The sequence below is a fragment of the Thamnophis sirtalis genome, unplaced genomic scaffold (assembly GCF_051295495.1).
Source record: "Thamnophis sirtalis isolate CommonGarterSnake01/CBP01778 unplaced genomic scaffold, rThaSir2_p1.2 scaffold_4, whole genome shotgun sequence".
In the NCBI taxonomy this organism is placed as follows: domain Eukaryota; kingdom Metazoa; phylum Chordata; class Lepidosauria; order Squamata; family Natricidae; genus Thamnophis; species Thamnophis sirtalis.
The window spans coordinates 116,240,259-116,265,289 of NW_028261384.1; the positions used below are offsets into that span (position 1 = coordinate 116,240,259).

The 25,031-nt window shown below is 44.4% G+C and overlaps 1 protein-coding gene across 3 annotated transcripts; it reads left to right on the forward strand.

Moving 5' to 3' along the window:
• The first annotated feature begins 772 nt into the window (after nucleotides 1-772).
• PIH1D1 (PIH1 domain containing 1) lies at nucleotides 773-23,721 on the forward strand. Of its 3 annotated transcripts, none has more exons than XM_087713840.1 (10): nucleotides 773-950; nucleotides 4,355-4,467; nucleotides 6,504-6,570; nucleotides 7,932-8,117; nucleotides 8,986-9,047; nucleotides 9,312-9,396; nucleotides 9,563-9,659; nucleotides 17,340-17,430; nucleotides 17,550-17,693; nucleotides 23,451-23,721. In XM_087713840.1, the coding sequence occupies exons 2-10, from the start codon at nucleotides 4,381-4,383 to the stop codon at nucleotides 23,496-23,498; spliced, it is 867 nt and encodes a 288-aa protein (XP_087569966.1). In that variant the 5' UTR covers nucleotides 773-950; nucleotides 4,355-4,380; the 3' UTR covers nucleotides 23,499-23,721. The 3 variants fall into 3 exon arrangements, with proteins under 3 accessions (XP_087569966.1, XP_087569968.1, XP_087569967.1); XM_087713841.1 differs by having other exon boundaries at nucleotides 775-868; XM_087713842.1 differs by lacking the exon at nucleotides 17,340-17,430.
• The last annotated feature ends 1,310 nt before the right edge of the window (nucleotides 23,722-25,031 follow it).

Below are 25,031 nucleotides of genomic sequence, written 5' to 3' on the forward strand. Positions count from 1 at the left end.
ATCGGCAGGTTCTCCAGGCATTCCTTCCCCATTCTTATCCCCATCCTGGACTTTGGTTCTCATGAGAAAACTGCCCGTTGTGTCTAGAAAGGCATTTCAACCTCTTTCCCCCTCTGTGTGGCAATTGAGGAACAGAAAAGTAAGGAACAGAAAAATGACTGCTGCCAGGTTTGGTTCAAAGTTGACAACAGAGCTATGGGAATACCATTTGAAGACCTCAAGGCCCAGTTTAGGGACAGATGATCATGAAGAAAGTCCACCTATGTGGCCACTAACCGATCAACCAGAGAAAACAATACAAGTCTGCAACAGTGCAACCTAAGTATGTTCTGCATATTGAAACATCCATCCATCGTTAATCTTTTATACCAGTGTTTTTCAACCTTGGCAACTTGAAGATGTATGGACTTCAACTCCCAGAATTCCCCAGTCAACAGAGTTGAGAAATGGTGGAGAATTCTGCTGGTTGAAGTCTAGACTTCTTCAAGTTCTCCAAATTGAAAAACTCTGCTTTATACTATAATTAGCTAAAGTTTCCTAAATAAATAGTGCTTTAAAATACCGCTCTAGTCACGTAATATGGAGGCGGGGCTATCAGACATTGGGATAAAATCCAGCCCCAAAGCAATGCCGGATAAATATAGAAATAGAAATTATAAATCCCTTCTATATCAAGGAGTTTTGTCTTGACATTGCCGGTACGACTCACTTCTCTAAATTAGTACGTCTATGCTTATCTTGATATAAAGCATCTTCCGGGTGAGCGCAACGCAACGAGCGGGGAGTTTCTGCAAGTTGGGCGGTCTTTCCGTCCCGGCTCTCAGTAAACTGAGAGGGTGGAATTCGTTGCCCGAACCCCTGCGCTTAGGTGTGAGTGAGCGTATTTCAATGTAATTAACCCTGCAAGCAAAGGAAACTGCTTTCTCTCTACAGCACATTTTCTACATCGTGTGAGTAAAAAGCGTGAGCCCAGGCCAATTTTTGTTTTTTTCTCGATTGGGATTCTTCTTCGTTATCCCATTTCTATAAAAGAATACAATACAGCAAAGATGAGAGAGTGGAGCCATGAGTTGCTTCTCCATTGCATGCGAGCTGGAAATCATTGTTTTTACTGAGAGGTAGCAATTTCAAAATGACAAAATTACAAGTGTGTGTCGTTCACCTAACAGTCATGTAAACTGTACAAGTAGGTCTGGATTAGTGTGAGTTCAAATAGTGCAAAATTTAACTTAACAGCAATGTGATTTATATGTTGATACCAGGTCACACTTTTTATAAAAGACTGGAAACCTTTCATGGGCTTTTTGAGGAAAATGGACAAATTGAACTGCTAATATATAATTTGGAAAGGCGAAAGTGGTGGTAATTATGCTTGTAACCACCATAAAAGAAATCAGAAGTTGCTTGTTTAGATTTTTTTTTCTTTCCTGCTCTTGATTATTACTGTTTGTCACTTTTTCTCTGATCTCTTCAAATGTTTTTCTTTTTTCTAATCCCATCTGTAGTTTTTTAATCCATATTATATATTTATATTTATATAATTGATGCCAGGTCGTGTTTGACAAACACAGATAAATGTCCCCGAGTTACCAGCTAGTTTTCTCTATAACAACAACCCTGTGAGGTGGGTTGACCCAAAGTTACCAGGCAGTTTTCATGCCTGAGGGAGATCTAGGAATCTGTCTTCAACACTAACCACTAGACCAAACAGGCTCTGCTTTCATACTTGTTTTAACATTAGGGATAAATGAGAATCTTAAAGAAATTATCCTATTTTCCAGAGAAATATCCTTCACATAGTGCAAATTTGAATAATGCAACCATTTTGTGAGATTTATTACTTGTACTAATTGAGACCTGCCTGTACTCATTTCCATAGGAAATCAATTGCACTAAGCTTACTGTGGTTTTTAAGAGGTGATGACAGATTTGGACTCCTAACATCGGTTGTACGATTTTTCTGTTTTAGTCTCATTTGAGGGTCAAAGGAATGGGAGCTTTTAGTAACAGAGGTAGGAGAAAAGGAAGAAATTTCAAATAGATATCAGAGTATAGCCAGATTGTAATAGAGTTGTTGTTCTATTTATTTAGGTTGCTAAGTAATAATGGACTAGTTGCTTATTGTAGTCAGTGCTGCAACGATATTGTAAGACTGAAAAAATAAACTGTTTTTTTTTAATTTTCTTGGAGGAAAGGGAGGTGTTGATGCCATAAATCAGTAGTTCTCAACCTTTTCTTCACTATGGACCCCCTTGAAATATCTTGTGTGGCCATGGATTATTGCCATAGTTCCCCAAGACTTAACTCGAGATTTAAATCATAACATTACTTCAAGCTTTGCAGACTCCCTGGGATCCCTGGGGGGGGGGGGGGTGTTCCACAGCTCACAGATAGAGAACTACTGCCATAAATAATGGAGTTAAAAAGCAGGGCCAATAGGATCAGAAGATATATGGTGGTATGATGGCGCATATAGTTAGAAAACAGCATTGCAGGCTGACTCTGTCCACTGCCAGGAGTTCAGTCCTGACCAGCTCAAGGTTGACTCAGCCTTCCATCCTTCAAAGGTCGGTAAAATGAGGACTCAGATTGTTGGGGACAATATGTTGACATTTGTAAATTGCTTAGAAAGTGCTGTAAAGCTCTATGAAGTGATATATACTGTATTTTTCGGAGTATAAGACGCACCCTTTCCCCTCAGAACAGAGGCTGAAAATCTGGGTGTGTCTTATACGCTGAATACAGCATTTTTTGCCTCCCGGAACCCTGCCCCCTTCACCAAAATGGCCGGGCATAGCCTTATGGAGGCTTTCAGAGAGCTCCTGGGGGCTGGGGAGGGCAGGAATGAACAAAAAACAGCCTGTTGTTTTTTTGCTCAATTTTACACCCCCCCCCCCAGCCCCCAGGAGCACTCTATAAGCTTCCTAAAGACTATCCTTTTTTTAATGAAAAATGGGCCTGTTTTTGTGAAAAACAGGTCATTTTGGGAGGTTTGCAGAATGCAAAAACTTTTATTTTCCTCTTCAAAAGCTTGGTGCGTCTTATACTCCGAAAAAATATGGTAAGTCTGCTATTGCTATCAGTTGGAGGCTGGTTTGAATGGTACAAAGAATGTACCAGTTGGAGATGCCTGGATCTTCTGTGATTTCCTTCTATGGACTGAAATTGCAGTTTTAACATTTTGGTAACTTTTCTATTAGGTGGCTGCATTGGTTTTCAGTAGCAAAAGTAAAAAAAGGGGCTATTTAAAAATATATCATTTATTCTATTATTATTCAAGGGACTCTAAACCTCTTTGTTATCCTCCCTGATGTTTGTCAAATCTTTCAGCATTTCTGCTGCCCTCCCCCCTTTGTCCAGCTCTCAGAGACTGCCTGGACACGTCCCTAGAGTTTTCTTGGCGAAGTTTTGTTGCAAGAGTGGTTTGCCATTGCTTGCTAACTAGGGCAGAGAGAAAGTGACTGGTCCAACATCTCTCAGCTGGCTTCGTGCCCAAGGCAAGACTCACCATCCTTGGGTTTCTAGGCTGATGTCTTAACCATTCCACTAAAGTGGCTCTGCCTTGTTACCCTGCTGCCATTCCATGAAGGAAACATTGCGGCTATGTTTTAGACCTCTAAGTTCATAAAAAGGGAAGGATGGATAAGCAAAGGCTTTTTCTTGGGAGTCCATCCTATTAGACTTTCCTCACTGCACCTTTCAAAGATTTGAGGGGCAGGTATAAGCACTGTAATCAATTTTTAAAAATCAGTCTCTGTGTTTTAGGCAATTTTCTTCCTGGCTGAAGAGCTCAAGTTTTGCCTAACCTTGTAAACATCATGATGGCCTATTGAATAACAACACCCCTAATTTTGTACTATAGGTGGTCCTTGAGGTACAACAGTTCATTTAGTGATCAAAAATTACAAGAGCACTAGAAAAATGATTTATGACCATTTTTCCTACTTATAACTGTTGCAGCATCTGCATGGTCATGTGATCAAAATGCAGATGCTTGGCAACTGATTAATCTTTATGATGGTTGCAGTGTCCTGGGGGGGTCATGTGATCAGCCTTTGCAACCTTCTGACAAGAAAAGTCAATGGGGAAGCCAGATTCACTTAACAACTGTGCGACTAACTTAACATCTGCAACGATTCATTTAACAACCAGCAAGAATGATCATAAAATGAAGCAAAATTCACTTAACTCTCTCACTTAGCAACATAAATTTTGGTTGTAAATCAAGGACTACCTGTACTGTGATTATAATAGTCCAAAACATTTTGACTGGTTGAAGATAGAAAAATCTGATTTATAGTTTGTCACTTTTTCCCCCTAAATTTTGGTTCTTAAATCTCCCTTTATTTTGTAGACGCTACTGGGCCCAACGGTTTCAACATGGCATCAGTTACAGATAAGTCGCTGTTATCGGCCGAATTACAAGGAGAACAGGAGGAAGAGGAATTCAATCGCCTTTTACTTCAGGTGTGTTTGCTGCAGTTTCGCTCATATTTAAGAAAAATATTGGGTTGTTTTGCAAGAGAAACAGGACTTCTGTGACAAGAGAGCCGCCCGGAGTCCTTCGGGAGTGGGCGGCATACAAGACCAATAAAATACAAATACAAAATACAAAAGAGAGCAGAATCAGGTTACAGTAGAACAGTGGTTCCCAAACTTGGCAACTTTAAGACTTGTGGACTTCAACTCCCAGAATTCTCTGCTGGCTGGAGAATTCTGGGAGTTGAAGTCCACAAGTCTTAAAGTTGCCAAGTTTGGGAACCACTGCAGTAGAAATTCAGGCTGAGGGAGCGCCTGATCCAGATTTCATAAAACATTTAATATTCCTGTAAATTAAATCCATCCAGTTTAATATACTCCCAGCTTAACCATTCAGTTATTTCTCCCCTCTTGCCACGTTAAATCGAAATATTGACTTTTTAATGTGATGTCTTTGGGTGGTCTGAAGGCTGCAGTGTGGCTGTGCATGGTACATTGAAGGGAGTTTAGGAGGCCCTTGGATTTTTATGTTTCTATGATGTTCCTATTTTATAGTTCACATGACATTTTTTTAGTTTTTCCCCCCTTCGAAGGAAGAGCATATCATCATTTTTCAAGTCAGAGGAGATAAGAAGCTCCGAAAAGTGGTTATGGAAACCATTGGTGGTTTTGGAGGCCATAAATATTGCAACAATCCACTTCTTTTGACTGGCATCTAATGGGGAGGGGGGCTGCCCCTGAACCATCTCAACAAATATAGATAAGGCTATGTTTTTGGAAGGACATCTTCATTTCTTGTTCAAGAAATGGAATTTTTTGGAAGGACATCTTCATTTCTTGTTCAAGACTATTCTTGTCAGCAATTTGACAGAACTATGATTTTAAATTAAATTATGCATCTATAGGCAATTCCAGACACACAGTAGTGAAGTCATGATCTTACAAAGATATGTTGTTTTTCTGATTCTAGAAGCAGTTGATTTTCATAAAAGCAATTTAAACCTTTTTGGTGAAATAGAGTTAATAGACAGATATCTGTCATGAACAAGACACTGCATTTTTATAAAGGAACTAAAAGATTCCAAAAAGATTGTGGAACTCTGACCTAGGTGACATTGATATCAATTTAGCATATGTATGCAGTTTTACAAGTAGTTGTTATATTGAGAGAAGCAGTTCCAAGTAAAGCTGCCTTCTGCAATTGACAGATGGCAAATTTGCCAATGCCTATGGTGTTTAAGTGGTGATCCAGTTGTTTTGGGACTGCACTCAAGGCGCCTATTACTATTGGTACTACCCTTGCTAACCTTTGCCATAGTCATTCTATTTCTATTTGTAGGTCTTTGTATTTTGTTATCTTCTCCAGTTCTTCCTCTTCTATTCTGCTGTCTCCAGGCATTACCACATCCACTATCCAGACTTTTTTGTCTTTCTTATTAACAACTGTTAATTCTGGGATGTTATGTGGCTGATGCCTGCCTGTCTGGATTCTGAAGTTTCAGAGCAATTTAACTTCTTCATTTTCTATGATTTTCTCTGCTTTATGGTCTCACCAGTTCTTGCTTTCAGGCAAATGATATTTCTTGCAGATCTTCCAATGCACCATTGTTGCTACTTTGTCATGCCGCTGCTTGTAGTCAACTTGTGCAATCTTTCAGCAGCTTACCAGGTTATCCATTGTTTCTTCAGCTTCTTTGCATGGTCTTACTTACTGTCTTACTTTGCATAGTCCTACTTACTGTTTGTTGCTGTCTTCTCAATTCTGGCTTTGTATACATTTGTCCTTAAAGCTTGGTTCAAATCGAGAACAGTGTGGGAGGAGGGGAGGGGGTAGCTGAGTTCTGCTGTCAATCTAGCAATCACCTCCAGAGTAGAACTGCCCTTCAATTGCTGTGGAGGACCCAAAGGGTCTCCCAATAGGTTTCTTTTAGCCATCAGAAAAAGGGAAAAATATAAAAGAGTGTGGTTGCTGACAGGTTGGGGCACACAGGATTCATAAACACATCCAACCATTCTCTCCCTAGGCAGCGCAGAATATCCAGGGCTCCGTGCCTTCTCCAGCAGAATCCAAACCCATCCGCCCCCTTCCAGGTAAAAAAAAAAATACTGCAGAAAAAGGTGGCATGCCAAAAGAAATAAAAGGAATGTCAAAAAGGTCTAAGATATTGGAGAAGATTTCTCAGATCTACATGAAAATGAGAAATTCTTCACCTTTCCTATTCTACGGCACACATTTGCTCATTTCCCCAACAATTTGCTTCTTTCTCTTGTTTGTTTCTCCATCATTTCCTTATTTGTTTCCAAGAGGGATGCGAGATTATAGGGGATGTTACAATCTTAAAGGGAACAGGGAAAGGGAAAAAAGTTATGAATAAGAGAATGATAAGGTAGTCCTTGCTTTACCACTATAATTAAGCCCAGAATTATCTTTAAGTGGGAGCATCATGTGTCTGGATCGATCCCTCCCTCCCTCCCTTCCCCCCCCCCTCTCTCTTTCTCTCCAGTTTTACCCCAGTTGTTAAATGCTATGGTCTTTATGTGAATCCATTTTTCCCAATGGGGAAAAAATCTCTAGCAAATTGCTGTCACATGGCTGCAGGACACGGCAAAGAGACATAAATGAGCTGATAGCCAAGCGCCCAAAATGCGATCATGCAACCATTGTAACTTTGAAAAAGGACTGTAAATAGTTCTGGGAAGGTGCCTTGTAAGTTCAAACACATCCAATCATAAGTCAAGGACTATCTATGTTTATATTCTACACTGAATTTTTAAAAAAGACGGTTACAAAAATAACTTTACATGATATTCCTAGCCTGCACCAGGGAAAAAAATTAGTATCTAAAAGGGGAAAATAGTTTTAAATACAACAAAAGAGAAGAAGCTTTGCAGGGAAACTTGGAAAGCTAGAAACAATATCAGTTCCAGTTGCTATGCTGCTGTGGGTGGGACAGAGGCAGAGTAGAAGGATAGGATAAAGCAGTGTTTTTCAACCTTGGCAACTTGAAGATGTCCGGACTTCAACTCCCAGAATTCCCCAGCCAGCATTCGCTGGCTGGGGAATTCTGGGAGTTGAAGTCCGGACATCTTCAAGTTGCCAAGGTTGAAAAACACTGGGATAAAGTAGAGTAGAGTAGGGTAGGGTAGGATAGGGTAAGCTAGGGATTGTTCAATTGAGCCTAATCTATAACATTTTATAGCGTCCACAGAGTTTTAGTGATCCTGGACATTCTGAACTTGTACACAAAGAGTCTTTTCTTGCTTTATTTCAGTAGAACTAATTGGTGGTGGATAGGTTCAATTTCCACTTGTATCCCATTGCTTTATATTTGAATCCTACAATAAGGTAGGGAAAAAAATTGGTCTGCCAAATCGCAAGAAAGGTTTTATCACTTTTTAGTTTTTGTTGCATGTGTGACATCTTTATTTTGCACCATTTTTTCCCTGCCTAGGATTCTGCCTTAAAACCCACACAAGTTCTGGTGAGAAGATTTTTGTCAATGTCTGCAGGTCTCCACACATCCCTTCACCACCTGACCTAACCAACGAAGAGCTGGGTTGCCTCATTGAATCAGAGAATGCCTCCACCTTCCGGATCCCCATGAGTCTGGGGGAGCCCCATGCAGAAGTGGACAAGAGTGAGTTGTCAACTCATTAGAAAATTGATTAGTGCTGAGATGAATGGTATAATCTAGGAAATGTCTTATTATTAAACAAATATATATATATACAGTAGATGCCCAATTTACATATAAGTGACTCCAGGTGTCTTAGAATAGTTATAAGGCAGGAGCTGTAGTGGTGCAGTGGTTACAATGCAGTATTGCAGCTGATTCTGTGCACTGCCAGTAGTTCGATCCTTACCAGCTCAAGGTCAACTCGGCCTTCCATCCTTTAGAGGTCTAAATGGGAACCCAGATTGTTGTAGGCAATATGCTGACTCCCTAAACTACTTAGAAAGTGCTGTTTTTGCCCTCCCCAGGCTCCTATAAAGCCTCTGGAGCTTAGGGAGGGTGAAAAAAGCATGCAAAAAATGGGGGGTCGCGCCTGTCATGCACGGATGCACGCTGGGTGTGTGTGTGTGTCACGCATTGCATTATGGGTGCAGCACGCCCAGGCACGACCCCCCCGCACTCCCCTTGCTTATGGCACGCCAGCAAAAAAAGGTTTGCCATCGCTGTCGTGGAGAATAACAATACTGTTGTCTTCTTTGGTTGTTGTGTGGATTATTCAGAATCTATCCTATATTATGCAGAAAATTTACAACAGAATACAAATGCATTATTATATACGTTTCTAATTATCCTGACTGAAGAGGAAATGGTGTTGAAAAACAAACTTTTTTCTATTATTTGTCATATGGAATGGATTTACATGGAGACAATACCATGTAATTGTATCCCTTCAAGAGCAACTAGCAACTAAAAACAATGCACATTTGGTGTGCATTGTGGACCTATGGAAGAATTATTAGGAATCATCTTAATGTTTTTTTCGTCCTTTCAGGTGGTAATGGTTGCACAGCCTACGATGTCACCATCAACACCAACTTTTTTAATAGAATGGAGGTGAGTCTTATTTAATGCGGGTTTGGGATCTTCCCTTCCTGTGCTCATCCAGTTTCCTTTTTCAGCTCAACAGGAAGCTGAATGTATGCCTCCCTAATGTAAACGCTGGTGGTTTGCACCGACAGTAGTCCTATCTGAGTGTACGCCCAAGACACAGGATTTTACTGGGGAAAGCAATCTTCAAGCCATTTTCTTTTAACACAGTCATGGGAAACGGGGGCTCAAACTTTCTCAATTTTCTCTCCTATCTCTGCCAATGTCAAGAGCAACCAATTTCTCAAAGAATTCTTCCTTACCATAGCCATGGAAGGATTGTCAGAGAAGTACAAGATGGACATCAGCAATCAAGGTACAGAAAATAAGAATTGTAGCAAGGAGAGCATTTGTTTGGTGGGTGGGGTGGTTCCCTGAATAGAAGCTGTCTTAAGGGGACTCTGGCAGCATTACCTTGCTCTTCCTTCATTTTGTTACCTCTATAGTAACCAGCTGACACAGTTGCTTGTATTCCTTCTCAGATTGGCGGATTCTGAAGAACAGGAAGTTTATGGGCTCCATATCTGAACAGAATATCCGCACTAAATCCAAGCCCATCATCCAGGAAATACAGAGCAGGTGTGTTTGTTTTTTATTGGGGTGGGTGGGTGGTGGTCTTCCTTAAACTAAACCACCACCTTTTGCTGTTAGATCTCTGACACACATCTTTTCCCCCAAAAATTCTCTCTTGTTGTTCTGGATGTCATCTCCAAGGTTTCTAGATAGCATATATATTTGTTCATTAATTTGTCAAACAAGAATTACAAATTAGAACGAGGTAAATATGAAAATTAAAATGTGACAGGGATGAAAGGCACCTTAGAGCATTTATGCACATCCCCTTAGGAATCTCTTAAATATGAAATGAGGACCACAGAGGTTAAGTTATCAACACTGTGAAAGTTAGTACCTGAGAAAACTAAATCAGGTAAGAACTGAATCAGTTCTTGATTTTATTATTATTTTTTCCCTTGCTACCTTCCACCTCTCGTTGGTTATGGTTGCTCAAAAGATATTAATTGGAACAAACTTGCATGCAGGTATGTTTCTCTTCGTCTCCTGCTTTTCCAAGTTCTCCAAAGTTGCTGGAGACAGTCGTCATGCATGGGTTAACTCAGCCAGTAACCAATAGAACTGAGTCTACCAAAGTGATGTCATTGCCTCTGAGGAGTGTCTTCCCACTTTTTTAGACTCAGTTTGATTGGAACTGGCTGTGCTAATTGCTCTGGCCTCAACTATTTAAAATTGCTGAATTGGCTACCTCAATCTGTTTTAATTGACTTCTCTAAAAAATTTACTTCTAAATTCCTAGTGAAGGACAGGATCGTCGATAATAGCTCCTCTCGGAACTAGGGCTCTCATTTAGCCCCAGGGCTTCCTGAGAGGGACTGCTAGGGTTTTCTTTGTAGGCTTCAGCCTCTTGACTTCGCCTGTGGATTGCAAAGGCTTTCCTGGACTCAGCGCTGCCTAGCACTGGCCGTTGGAGGCTCCGCTTAGCGCTGCCGCCTCTGCTGGCTCTGCCTCACCACCAAACGCCGCTGCCACACACCGCCTCCGCTACTAAGCACTCCCGCCGCTGCCGCCGCCATCTCCTCCACAGCCTCTCCTCAGAGCCCTCACTGCCCTCGTTCCTTCTGTGGCCTCAGCTACCTCATGGCGCCAGGCCCATAGGCTCTGTAGCCTCAGTGGTCATTTTGTTTTGGCGCAAAGAAGATCCGATGGCCATTTTGACTCTCCTTCAGGACAACAAGTCACGTGTACAGGACATGGCTTCCTCTCCTGCCCATGAGCCACAAGTTCCTCCAACTACCCTGGCCTCTGCTCTCACCACCGAATTGCCTTCATCCGGGACCCATAAGTGCAGACCTGCCCCAGAGGCTCCCCCCACTGAGCCCTCTTCCAAGGCTCCCAGATCTAGTCACAGGACCACAGCCAATCCACCTTCGCAGGAAGATGGCAATGCCACTCAGGTTCCTCCCAAAAAGGCCAGGGGCAAGACCAAATACATGGAATCCCATCTGTTTCAGCCCCAGAGGACTGTTCAACCTAGTCCTCCTCCTGACCTATCTTCTGATTCGGAGGATGATCTCTCCCCTGCAGCATCCATTATCCAACCTGAGGAAGCCAGGGGCACGGGCGATTTGGCCTGTAGTGGGGATGAATCCGAGGGTGGCAAGAGCATCACTCCTGATGGGGAGCCTTTGTACCAAGAGGATATCTTTCTCCCATCCCGCCACCGTTCTTAATCACCTGGCATGGCTGATATCATATCTGAGGCCATTGTACAAGGCATAGCAGCAGGACTTAAGCACAGGTCTGCTAACCATTCTACTCCACGCAGGTCCTCTTCTTCTTCTGGTTTCAGACGCAGGAATGGTGATCTCTCGGCTTCTTCATCGCATGAGTTACCTGGCATGTCCAGCCAACCATTGGTTTTCGGAGAGGAGGAATGCCCTGCACAAGATTCAGATCTTTCTGAAGACAAGGTCCTTCCCCCCGACCCACCTACCTTTGTCAGTCTCTTTAAACCTGCTGGCTTTCGGTCTCTTTAAGGCCAAGAAGATTGCTAGCATCCCTTCACCCAAGGCTCCTCAGGGAATGGAAGCGGACAAGGCAGACACCACCGACCCCCTCTTCATCCAGCCTAAGGTGGAAAAGGAGGTGATTCCATCGCCCAGACCTCATAGACGTGGTCCAGAACCAATGGGGGTCACCAGGTACAGGCCCCCTCCCAATACCTTGGACAAGCGCCTGTATAACGTGGGACCAGAACTCACCAAGGCTCTAGAGGCACCTTCTATTGACTTACCTGTAGTTAGCTGGTCCTCTCCTAACGCAGCCTCGGCAGCTCCTGAGGAGGCTCTTCAGCCTGAAGACAAGAGAATAGAACAAACTCTGGTCAAGGGACATCGGGACTCGGCTTGGGCCATCAGGGCAGCTACATCAGCTTCTTTCTTTACTCACTCTGCTCTGTTATGGCTAAGACAACTTCAAGGGAGACTTCTGGCCCGGGATTCTAGGGCTCGCAGGGACATTAACAAATTGAAGGCGGCCCTAGAATACACCGCAGATGCCTCCTTAGACGCGGCCCGTTTCATGTCCAAAGCTATAGTATCCTCTATCACCACTCGCCGGCTCCTCTGGCTGAAGCAGTGGCAGGTGGAGGCCCAAGCCAAGTGGAGACTGGCCTCCTCTCCCTATTCCTCCTCCCTTCTCTTTGGTCCTCCCTTAGAATCTCTACTAGTAGAGTCCAAGGATAAGTGGAGAGTCCTGCAACCAGCCACCAAGAAGCAGGAGAGTCGGAATCAGTCCTTTTATCGTAGGCAGCCCTTTCGTGGACAAGACGGGGGTTTCTCCAACTCCCGTCTGCAACGTCAGACTCCTCCCAGACAGGGCCCCTCCTTCTCCAACAGATCAGGCAGAAACAACCAGAGATTCCAGCCCAGAAAATCATTCAGGGACAATACCAACCGCCCCTATAAGAGGCAGAAGTGACTCCCTGTATGATCTCCCAATCGGGGGACGTCTGGCAGCCTTTGCCGATCGTTGGGACGATATCACCAATGACACATGGGTCAGGTCCACTATCAGATTCAGTCTTCTCTTGGGCTTGCGCTCCAGCCCTCCGAACCACTTTGTCACATGCCCAATCTCCAGGGACCCTCACAAGAGGCTCCTAGTAGAGCAGGCCATCCATCATCTGCTCCACATTCGGGCCATTCAACCTGTGCCTCCAGGCCAGGTGGGACGAGGGTTTACTCTCGTCTCTTTATTGTGCCAAAGTCTTCGGGGGGCTGGAGAGCAATCCTCGATCTCAAATTTCTCAATTGATTCATCAGGTACAGGAGGTTCAAAATGCACACTCTCCTGTCAGTCCTGGAGAGTGTGCGCAAACACGATCTGCTCACATCAGTGGACCTTACGGAGGCTTACCTCCACATGCCCATTCACAAGCAACCCAGACAGTTCCTACGCTTTGTCTATGCGGGTCGTCTCTTTCAGTATCGGGCCCTCCCCTTTGGGCTGTCATCAGCCTCAAGGGTTTTCACCAAACTCCTGTCAGTCGTAGCAGCCTACTTGCGAGCCAGACTCATTTGGATTATGTGCTACCTGGACAACATTCTCCTGTTGTCCAGGTCACACAACCAGGTTCTTTGGAATCTCCAGGACACCTTACAGGTGCTTCAGGCGGTGGGATTCTCCATCAATCAGGAGAAGAGCCACCTTGTCCCCACCTCACGCCTGGTCCACTTGGGAGTCCTCATTGATTCTTCTCAGGGGAAGGTCTTCCTGTCTCAGGAACGCCAGATCAGCCTCAGAGACTTGGCCAACGAGGTGCAGAGGAGACAGCTGGTCACTCTTCTCCAGCTGTCTCACTTTCTGAGGAAGATGGTCTCATGCTTCTCTGTCATTCCTTGGGCGCGGCTTCACAGCGTTGAGGGCCATTCATTTGGCTCTCCTTCACTTCCAATCCTCACTTCTCAACACACACGTGCTGAGTCGGACAGACAACACAACGGCCAAGGCGCACGTCAACCACCAAGGGTGGACGAGGGCAGTATCTCTCATGGAGTCTGCCTTTTGCCTAGGGATCTGGGTGGAAGCCAATCTTCTCTCTCTCCACGCTGAACACATCTCAGGCACTGACAATATCCGGGCAGACTAGTTGAGCCGCACAACAATCGACCCTGCAGTGTGGAGCCTGAACCATCGCATCTTCAGACAGCTGTCATCCAGGTACGGGACTCCGGTGCTAGATCTATTCACAACAGCATCCAACAAGCAGCTGCCCAGGTACCTGTCTTGCTACACGACACCAGATGCGGAAGGGACGGACGCCTTAAGGTGCAGGTGGCCTCACCTGTACGCCTTCCCTCCCTTCCCCCTGATACAGAGGCTGATTTGGAAAATGAGAGAGGAAGAGGCCAAACTCATCCTAATTGCCCCTCATTGGCCGCGCCGACCCTGGTATGCGGATCTGGTCAATCTCTCAGGCCCAGTGTGGCGTCATCCAATGATAACGTCCCTTCTTAATCAGGGGTCCATTCACCACTCCGACCTGTCCTGGCTCCGCCTGACCGCATGGAGACTGAGCGGGCAGTCTTGATGGCGGCTAACTTTTCTGAGACTGTAATTTGGACTATTCAGGCTTCTTGCCTCTCAGCAAATAACAGAATTTACAAATCAACGTGGTAGACTTTCATTACTTGGTGCCGCTCTTGAGATACCAACCCCCTGGAGGCTTTGATCCCCCAGGTTTTGGAGTTCTTGCAACAGGGACTTGATAAAGGGCTCTCGCCAAACACCCTACGGTGACAGGTGTCAGCTCTCTCTTCAGTTCTCTCACTTCACCGGGATGAGCCTCTTTCCTTGCATCCTCTTGTCCGCCTCTTCATTAAGGGCATCTAATCTCTGCCCTCCTGTCGTACACCGTTTCCCCTCATAATATCTAGCCAAGGTCCTTGACTTTGCATTGAACCGCCCTTCGAACCTCTCAGGTCAGCCTCATTGCATCATCTTACACTGAAGACAACCTTTCTGGTGGCCATCACATCAACAAGGCATGTATTGGAATTGGTGGCCCTTTCCATCTGATCTGACCTGTGCTCATTTCACCCGGACCGTGTGGTGTTTCATCTTGATCCCACCTTTGTTCCAAAGGTAAATTTGGCCTTTCATCGATCTCTAGACCTCACTCTTCCAAATTTCTGTCCTAATCCTTCTCACAGACTTGAACGCAAATGGCACAGTTTGACGTGTGACGTGCTCTTAAGATCTATATTGCCAAGATGGCTGTCTTCAGGCGCACCGAAGCTCTCTTCGTGTCTTTCCATCCCACATATAGGGGGCTAAAAGCTTCTCCATCAGTGGTTGGGCACTGGATCCAATCTGCCATTTCAAGAGCTTACCTGGCACATCACCTCACTCCTCCATCCAACATCATGGCGCATTCCACACGCAGTGTGGCTACGTCGGTGGCGTGGACAAGGCAGGCCTCGGTGGAGGAAATCTGCAGGGTGGCCACCTGGACTACTACTATTCCCTTTATCCATCATTATAAGGTGGATAGATATGCTTCAGTAAATGCGGCATTCGGACGGCGGGTCCTTCAACAAGTTCTTCCCACTTCAAGCTCCTGGCCCAGTCTCATTCCCACCCGGGGGCAGGCCTAGCTTTGGTACGTCCCATGCATGACTGCTGTCTCCACCAACTTTGGAGAACGGGGCGTTGGTTCTTACCTGATACGCCCCTTCTCTGGGCAGGTGGAGACAGCGGTCATCCCCACCCTTTCAGGCTCTGACATAGTTCGCAGAGGGAGATCTGGGAGAAATGCTGGAGCATCAAGGGATTGAGAGCAATTGAATAGCGCACAGCAATCTACTTATCTCCTTCGTCAAGAAAGCGGGAGGGCACTCCTCAGAGGCGATGACATCACTTTGGTAGACTCAGTTCTATTGGTTACTGGCTGAGTTAATCCATGCATGACCACTGTCTTCACCTGCCCAGAGAAGGAGTGTATCAGGTAAGAACCAATGCCCCATTCTGATTTATGGCAGTTGGTTAATTAAATCTCCCACACAGGCAAATTAGGTTATCAGTTATCAGTGAGAAAATAGTGATTTTTCCTTGATTTTTCTTCCTGGTTGCATTGCCACCTCTCATTAATTGGAGTTACTTAAGATATATTAGTTAGAAGAAATTCGGACAAAGTAAATCACCTCAGAATGCTTAGTTTCTATTTCAAATCCAAAACCAAATTTAGAATTTGTATTTGAGTGGGTTCATCACTTCTCTGCTTTCTCCCTTTCTGTCCAAATTGTTTCAAACAAATGGCTTTTTTGGGGGGGGGGTAGTGTGTCAACCCTCCATTTTTCCTTTCGTTCCTTTTGCCAAAATCCAGATCTGTCTATTAATATTATTTCTATTCCCAAAATTCTTTGCCTTTTCCAAGTTTAGATTTATGACTGTGGGTTAAATGAATCTTCTTAACAGTCTTTCATCTCGTCCACATGCTCCTGTTCAGTTGCTTTGGCTGGAAACCAGCTTCTTGTGCAGCTATGTTGCCATGCTGCCGCCCCTATTCGGAGGGCAAATCTCCAACCTGCGAGGGACTGTTGCCTCCCTGTGGGTCTGATGAGATGTTGCCCCTTCTTGGTCCCCCCTCCAGGTGGATTCTTATCCAAAAAGGATCTCGGAATTGGTTTGTCAGACACGGTTCATGTGAGGCTCTTCAGAGCTCATATCCCCCACGTCTGTTCAGCTGGAGAACTTCCGGTCAAATCGTATTATAAAAAAGATGTTGAGACTCTGGGGAAAAAGCAGAAAAGAGCAACAATGATGATTAGGGGACTGGAGGCTAAAACATATGAAGAACAATTACAGGAATGGGTTTGTCTAGTCTAGTGAAAATAAGAACTAGGGGTGACATAGTAGTGTTCCAATATTTGGTGGGTCAGTCTATTTTCCAAACAACAGAAGGCAAGACAAGAAGCAACAGATGGAAATTAATCAAGGAGAACATCAACCTAGAACTATGGAGAAATTTCCTACAAGTGAGAACAATTAACTTGTGGAATAGCTTGCCTTCAGAAGTTTTGAGTGCTCCATCATTGGGGGTTTTTAAGAAGAGACTAGATAGCCACTTGTCTGGAATGGTATAGGATCTCCCGCTTATGATCCCTTCCAATTCTGTTATTCTATTATTAGGTGTGACCAGTTCTCACACTTTCAGTCACTTGGTAATAGGCATGTATTTATAATAGTTGCAGCCTCCCAGGGTCTTGTGATTGCCATTTTGCAACCTTCCCAGCAAGCTGACAAGCAAAGTCAATGGGAGAAGCCAGATTTGATTTAGGTAATTCACTTAACAACCATGTCAAAGAAATGGGCATGAGTCATTTAATCATGTTTCTCAACCTTGACAGTTTGAGGTTGTGTGGACTTCAACTCCCAGAATTCCCCAACTAGCCATGGGAAGTCCACACATCTTCAAGCCAACTTAGAGAAACACTGGATTAAATTGTTGGATCATATGAATAGCATATGGATTTTCTTTCCCCCCAATTGCACTTAGTACACAGCACTAAAATGTTGTGGTATGGAGTGCAGATGTGCTATCTAACCTGGTCCATTTCCTCATCTTCCATCCAGTTTTGCTTCACAAAAAGCCATTCAAATTCTGCATTTGCCAGTAGTTGCCGATCTGCCTTGGGCACAGCTCTTCTTATCTAATTTAAGTCTATTCTGCTCTTGTCTCAGCCCTGCTGCAGCTCCTGAATTCACCATAGTGGCGGAGCCATCAACCAGTCACCCCAATCGTCTAGTGGCAAAGATCTCTCTCCCTGAAATGGTAATTCCATAGCATGGGGTTTACAAGGAAGCACCTATTGTTCCAACTCAAGCCCAGGTGCTGGAACCGATTGCATTTTTTAAGTGTGTTTTTTCTCTTCACCTTCACCACTACTGCAGATCTCAGCGAGAAATCTTGAACTGGACCTTGGAGAAGACCGTATTGTGTTACGGGGACATCCTGAGCTCTATCATTTGGATATTTTCATACCCTACAGCATCGTCCCTGAGGAAAGCCGGGCTCAGTTCCACAAAGAAACAAAGGTGAGGAACTAAGCAAGGAAGAGACTTGGAGAAGTCTATCCCCCCATTAAAAAAACTGCAATTGCTGCATGTCTAGATTTTCAGTCCTAAGAGGAATTTGCCTATCTACAACTTTTCTTCTTAATCTTCCCCTCCTACCACAAAGTAGTGTAAAAACCCTATCGCCTCTGAAATAGAGACAGATATAACTGGACATTTGGAGACCATTTGAAGTCATGACAGAGGCCCCCACCCGCAAATTACCTACAATCCAGTTCTGAAGTTTGGATGGTTGCACTCACACACACCCCAGTCACATGATCACGTTTTGGGCACTCGGCAAATGCCCTATATTTATGGTCATTTGCACCATCTCTGGTCATTTGAGCACGATTAAATGTTTTGGCCAGAAACCAACATTTCCCTCGTTTTTTCTGCAAAAAACGGTCCATAGCAAATAATGGGTATGCTAAAAAAACATATTCACTTTATAACCACCCTGTTAGGTTAATGACCCCCCTGCAAGGAAAGATCAAAATCAGGTCAGTCACAGTGATGATCTGTTTTATGACCCTTATGGTTTACGAAGGGTCATAAATTGAAGATTGTCTATAGTAAATTGGTCACACTGAAAGAGCCTAGTTCTGGGAGATTTCCTACCCTTCATTTCTCCTTCATTTCAGCTGCTAGGTGTTGGTCATTCATCAGTGAAGTAGATGTAAGAGTGCTTCAAAAAAGTATGCCAAAGGGGAGCTTTTTTTCCCCTTTTCTGTTTTGATTGAGATCATTGCAATGAACCTTCAGAAAGCTCTGACAAAGGAAGAGCTAATATGTAGAGGGGTGAGTATAAAAGAGTCACCAAGTAATGTTATAGTGGTATTTTTCAATCTTGGAAACTTGAAGGTGTGTGGACTTCAAGTCCCATGATTCTTTACTCATTATACCAGCCTGGCAATTCTGGGAGTTGAAGTTTGCATATCTTCCAGTTGCCAAGAGTGAGAAATATTGGCCTAAATGATCAGGTTGATTGAATTTGCTTGAAAATTATAGAACTTTCTTTCTAATTACCTGGCTGAAGAAATGTTGTAACTTTAGTGGTTCTTTTTCTGAGATGCACTGAATCACAGTTTAGCCAGCCACAGATTTGCCTAATGTATGCATCCAATCTCTGACATTCATTGATGGTTCAATTGCTGCTTGCGTTAATTAAGAAGATCACATCTAAGCTCTCATGGGTGAGTATGCATGCAAGCTTCATCTCATATGAATTTATACTCTCAGAAAACCTTTTTATTTTTCGTCTTAGCACTCAGTCTTTTGCCCTTGATTGAGTCACTTGGATCTGTAGCTGTTGTTTTGTAGCCAGCTTGTCTGGCAGAAGCTGAGCGGATTCCATAACAAATCGTCATGGTGCCAAAATGACAATATATACATGATGACATCATCATGAATATGCCATGATTTAGATACTAGTGTTGGATGTCTTGAACTGTAACAGTTGCATAATTATATCACACAGACATTGGCATTTGCCCCTTTTTTGCCCTTTACAGAGATGAGTTGCAGGAGCAACACCTATTTTCCACATTACTCAGCTGATACTCCTTAATATGAAGAATTAACAAGCCATCATTACTAGCAAAGAAGGAGAGGTTTAGAGGAAGAGTATTCGAAGGACCCTTTCCCTCTTCACGATCCTGTTGTACAGGTCAAGAAAGGTCATAATATGGGGCAAAACTTAACTGTCTTGTTTAGGAACGGAAATGTTGGGCTCAATTGTGGTTGTAAGTTGAGGACTACCTGTACCTGTTGCCCAAAATTTCTGTTGCTAAACAAGACAGTTATTAAGTGAATTTTGCCCCAACCTTTCTTGGCATACTTGTTAAGTGAATCACTGCAGTTGTTAAGTTAATAACACCGTTAAATGAATCTGGCTTCCCCATGGGGTTTGCTTGTCAGAAAGTTGCAAAACTTGATCACAGGGACACTACAACTGTCATAAATTTATGCCAGTTGCTAAGGTCCAAATTTTGATTATATGACCACGGGGGATGCTGCACATTCATTAAGTGTGAAAAATGGTCATGTCACTTTTTTCAGTACCGTTGTAACTTCAAATGGCCACTAAATGATTGGTTGTAAGTCAAGGACTACCTGTATAAGATCATTTTGACCCCAACCTATTTCCAGAGGTAGTCCGTGGGGCAGAAAAGGTGCCCACCTCTTCTGTAGTAAGGGCTGCTGCATGTAAATTCTTATTATAGGAGAGGTTTTCATTCTCAAACCTACAAGATAAGATAAGATACTTTATTTGTATGCCGCCCTTTTCCCTGGGGGGACTCAGGGCGGCTCACAGTTCAGGGGGAGGGGAGGACAAACCAAGTTACATATAAGACAATACATCGTTAAAAGCACAACATTCATACTATTCAGGAAGGGTTAAGGTCTTTAGCCCCAGGCCTGTCGGGACAGCCAGGTTTTAAGGGCTATGCGGAAGGTCTGGAGGGTGGTGAGGGTATGAATCTCCACGGGGAGTTCGTTCCATAGGGTCGGAGCTGCCACAGAGCAGGCTCTCCTCCGCGTGGTTGCCAGTCAACATTGACTGGCTGATGGAACTCGGAGGAGGCCTAATCTGTGGGATCTAATTGGTCGAGTGGAGGTAATTGGCAGTAGGCGGTCTCTCAAGTACCCAGATCCAATACCATGAAGGGCTTTGTAGGTGACAACTAGCACCTTGAAGCGTACCCGGAGATCAACAGGTAGCCAGTGCAGCTCGCGGAGGATAGGTGTTATGTGGGTGAAACGAGGTACACCCACGATCGCTCGCGCGGCCGCATTCTGGACTAGCTGCAGTCGCCGAATACTCTTCAAGGGCAGCCCCATGTAGAGCACATTGCAGTACTCCAGCCTAGACGTCACAAGGGCACGAGTGACTGTTGTGAGAGCCTCCCGGTTCAGGTAGGGACGCAACTGGTGCACCAGGCGAACCTGGGCAAATGCCCCCCTGGTCACAGCTGACAAATGGTGTTCAAAAGTCAGCTGTGGGTCCAGGAGGACTCCCAAGTTGTGGACCCTGTCTGAGGGGCGTAGTATTTGACCCCCCCAGCCTGAGAGATGGAACACTTGGCCAATTAGTGGGAGGGAAGCACAGCAGCCACTCGGTCTTATCCGGATTGAGCACAAGCTTGTTAACCCCCATCCAGTCTCTAACAGCCTCAAGGCCCTGGCTCATCACGTCCATCGCTTCATTGAGTTGGCACGGGGCGGACAGATACAACTGTGTATCGTCCGCATACTGATGGTATTTTATCCCGTGCCATCGAATGATCTCGCCCAGCGGTTTCATGTAGATATTAAAAAGTAGGGGGGACAGGACCGAGCCCTGCGGCACCCCATATGTTAGGGGCCTAGGGGTCGATCTCTGCCCTCCGACTAACACCGACTGCGACCTGTCCGAGAGGTAAGAGGAGAACCACCGTAAAACAGTGCCTCCCACCCCCACCTCCCGCAGTCGTCGCAGAAGGATACCATGGTCGATGGTATCGAAAGCCGCCGAGAGGTCCAGGAGTACCAGGATGGAGGCATGGCCTCCATCCCTGGCTCTCCAGAGATCATCGGTCAATGCGACCAAAGCGGTTTCTGTGCTGTAGCCAGGCCTGAAGCCAGACTGGAATGGATCAAGATAACTAGCTTCCTCCAAGGACCGCTGGAGCTGAAAGGCCACCACCTTCTCAACAACCTTCCCCACAAAGGGGAGGTTGGAGACTGGACGATAGTTGTTTAGAACGGCTGGATCCAAAGATGGTTTCTTCAGGAGGGGTCTCACCACCGCCACCTTAAGAGCGGGGGGAAAGACCCCCTCCCGAAGGGAGGCGGTAATAACCGCCTGGATCCAGCCCCGTGTCACCTCCCTGCTGTTAACAACCAGCCAGGAGGGGCACCGGTCCAGCACGCATGTGGAGGCACCTACAGTTCTCATGGCCTTGTCCACGTCCTCAGGGGCAACAGCCTGAAACTCAATCCAGCGATGACCTACCAGATTATCCCCTAGTGCCTCGGCTGGTTCTGCAGGGTTGGAGTCCAAGTCCGCCCGAAACCGAGCAACTTTATCCGCGAGAAACTGGACGTAGTCCTCAGCCCTGCCCTGCAAAGGATCACCCGTATCCCTCCTATTTAGGAGGGAATGGGTTATCCTGAACAGGACGGCTGGGCGCGACTCAGCGGAAGCAATCAGAGTGGCAATGTAAGTTCTTAGTTTGATTGCTTTAATTGAGCCACAAGCTTTCTTGCAAGCTCACCTATCCCTGGTGAAGAATCAGATGGACAATATAAATAAGCTAATCTTTCTTTTATCAACGGAAGCATTTGCCAGAGATGGATGGGTGGGTCAGAATATTTGTTACAATTGTGCAATTGAAGCCACATCCCATTTTTACATATCAAATCCCTCAATGCATGTAAAATGGGCAGGTTTTCCATCACACACCTACTACCATCTTGATTTTTTTAACATCACCACATTGGACTTCCCTATTTATGAGACCGTTAGGAATTGGAGGTTTAGACTAAAATGTGCAGAATCAGCGATGTAAGCAGCAAAAGTTTCAGTTGCCAAAGGGCACCAAAAAACAAAAAAACAAAAAAACAATATGAGTCCAATAAATTTATCTGTCATTGTTTCCAGGACTGGATTACTTCCAGTTGGCAAGCTTCATCCTGGAAGCTATAATCCTCCATCAGTTTTTTTTTTTTTCCTGTATCTCCTCAAGGATGCAGGTTTATTCAGAAACGACGTCTTAGTAGACCTTTACTTCAAGAAGCTTTTCTGTTAGGGAATTGCGCAGGCTGTTTGCACAGCCTGTGTCCAAATGGAGTCAGAGACGCTAACAAGAACTTGTGGTTTTTAAATAAATAAATATATTTCAGTAAATAAGGGAGGCAAAACAGGAGCATAGTCAGGTAAATCAACACAGCAGGAATTTCATGAGGTAAATCACAGAGAACATACAAGGCAAAAAAGGCGGGAAATAAGGAAATGCCCCCTTTTGACTCAAGGCAACCAATCTCAGCTCAGATTGCCTTATGCAGTAGCCAGCTCTCCCCAATCAGTCAACTATAACTCTGGGTTCTGACTTAATACCCAACTCTCACTTTCAAGTTATAAATTTAAATATCTTGGCATTTTCCTTTCACCTCTCCCCAACAATGCTGTTATTCTCTGTTTTGGGAAATGATTCTGGAGTCTCTGGTCTCATGCTTACACCTTCCTGCCTGTAGTGCTGTGCCTTGAATTGATTTCCAAAGCCTTGTCAGATTCTTCCGTATCCTCAGAAGACGGAGTTCCCTGGTTCTAACCCCCAAAATAGGCATACAGGCATCCTACATTCTGTGCTCTAACCTTGGCAGAGATGGGTAACCTAAAGTCTCTAGGCTGCTAGCAACCCAGAAACATATTTCGGTGGCTGTTAGAATCCCCTCCTGTGATTGTGAAGTGGAACACGTGAAGCCTACGGTGTAAGCCATGAAACAGGCTTCACATAATAGATGGATTCATCCTCACCTCACTTGTTATGGCCCTTGATTCTTCCTCCCCCCTCAAAAAAAAAAGAGTGTATTCCCAGGCAACCAGAGATTGCCATTCCTGGCCTGCAGCAATGCAAGTGTCATTGTGGGTCTGCTCCTTGTTCCTAGGGCTCTTGATAGATTACCTGTTTCAACAGATGCAGCATCAGGAAAGACATAAATACCCAATGACCCTCTACTTTTTCCCTCTTCTAGATCCTTACTGTCCTGATGCCTGTCCAACACCCGTTGCTGTTGCTATGAGCACCGAACAGACGGTCTAAAGGATTGATCACAGTGTAGGCTGGGGATGTACATTATGGACATACGTCCCAGCCCTGTACAAGAAACTTCTGGCGAAGAACAGCGGACTGGAGAAATAGGAATGACCTCCTTCTCCAAAGAATGATGCTGGAGCTTGGGAAGTGTCATCTCTAAGACACGCAGGCTTTGAACCTAGAAACACAGTAAAACATGTTGGATGAGAGTCAGGATTTGTCTCCATTTTTCCTCCTACGGTTTGTTTTCAGCTTCCTTTCCACCCACAACAGCTGTCACTCTTTCCCATTTAATTTTGCCTCCTTTTGTTACACTTAATCCATGTACTCTCCCTGCTTTGCTCCTACAGTCAGCTCAACTGCAATCTTTGGCCATGATGTGTACTCACCATCTTAATGTTAATGAAAGTTTGTTCTGTTTCAATTGCAGAGGGAGAGAATTTTGAAGTGATTCCTGTAGGAAATCTATTCTAATGGACTACAAAAATACTGTCTTTTGAATGTGTTCCTTTGTAAAGATCCTGTTATGGCTAGAAAATCAGCCAAGGAAGAATGGCCAAAGCTAGAACTTTTTTCCTTGTGTGCTGTCATGTCTACTCAACTGGGGGCAAGCAAGCAAGGACCACACCAATTAAAGGACTCTTTAATAAGAGAGCCAGTTGGGTCTAATGGTTAAGGCACCAGATTAAAATCAGGAGACCAGGAGTTCAATCCCACTTTAGGCATGAAAGTCAACTAGGGGCTTTTGGGCCAGTCACATCAGCCTAATCCACCTCACATGGTTATGGAGAAAACAAGAGGAGCAAAGAGTATTAGGTGTGTTCACCATCTTGAGTTATTTATAAAAAAGAGAGGAAAGGAAGGAAGGAAAGAGAGAGAGATTAGATAGAATAGAGAGAGAGAGAGAGAGAGAGAGAGAGAGATGAGTTAAATACAGAATCTTGGAAACCCTTAGACTTAGAGGATTCCCTCAATTATAGTGAATTAATTAAGACAGTCTCTCTGAATATTTTGAGTTGCTGTCTTTTCCCCGATTTCTCCCTAACTGGGCTGAATTATTTCTAAGATAACAACTGACTCATTAGTCTGTTCCTTTCACAGACACCCCACAATCATTCCCATCTGCTTCATTTATATCTGGATTCAGGGAAAATATTCTAACAAGCCATCTGCATTGATGTATTCCAGTCCCTTATCTTAAATGATACCTCTGCCACCATATTTGGAAGTCCACTAGGCAGTCTTACACTCTTGTTTTTACCAAACTCCCAAGGTGAAGCTATGGCTGAAACTCTAGCCTTGCCTTTATCACTCTGATATTGTTCAGATGTATTAGCATTATAATTTTTCAAATTCCCCTGTTGGCTGAGAATACTGGTCCTCTTTCTTCTTCTAAACTGAAACTTTCTCCACTTAAAGTAGTGTTTCTCAACTTCAGCAACTTGAAGATGTGTGGACTTCTACTCCCAGAATTCCCCAGCTGAGATTGGAAAAACTGATCTCATTTATAATTGAGGAT

Bases quoted from the DNA above. Each gene is read 5' to 3' on its own strand.
- PIH1D1 (XM_087713840.1), top strand. From the start codon at position 4,381: ATGGCATCAGTTACAGATAAGTCGCTGTTATCGGCCGAATTACAAGGA. The intron at 6,571-7,931 runs GTAAAAAAAAAA...TTCCCTGCCTAG, and splicing joins ACCCATCCGCCCCCTTCCAG to GATTCTGCCTTAAAACCCAC. The intron at 8,118-8,985 runs GTGAGTTGTCAA...TCGTCCTTTCAG, and splicing joins CCATGCAGAAGTGGACAAGA to GTGGTAATGGTTGCACAGCC.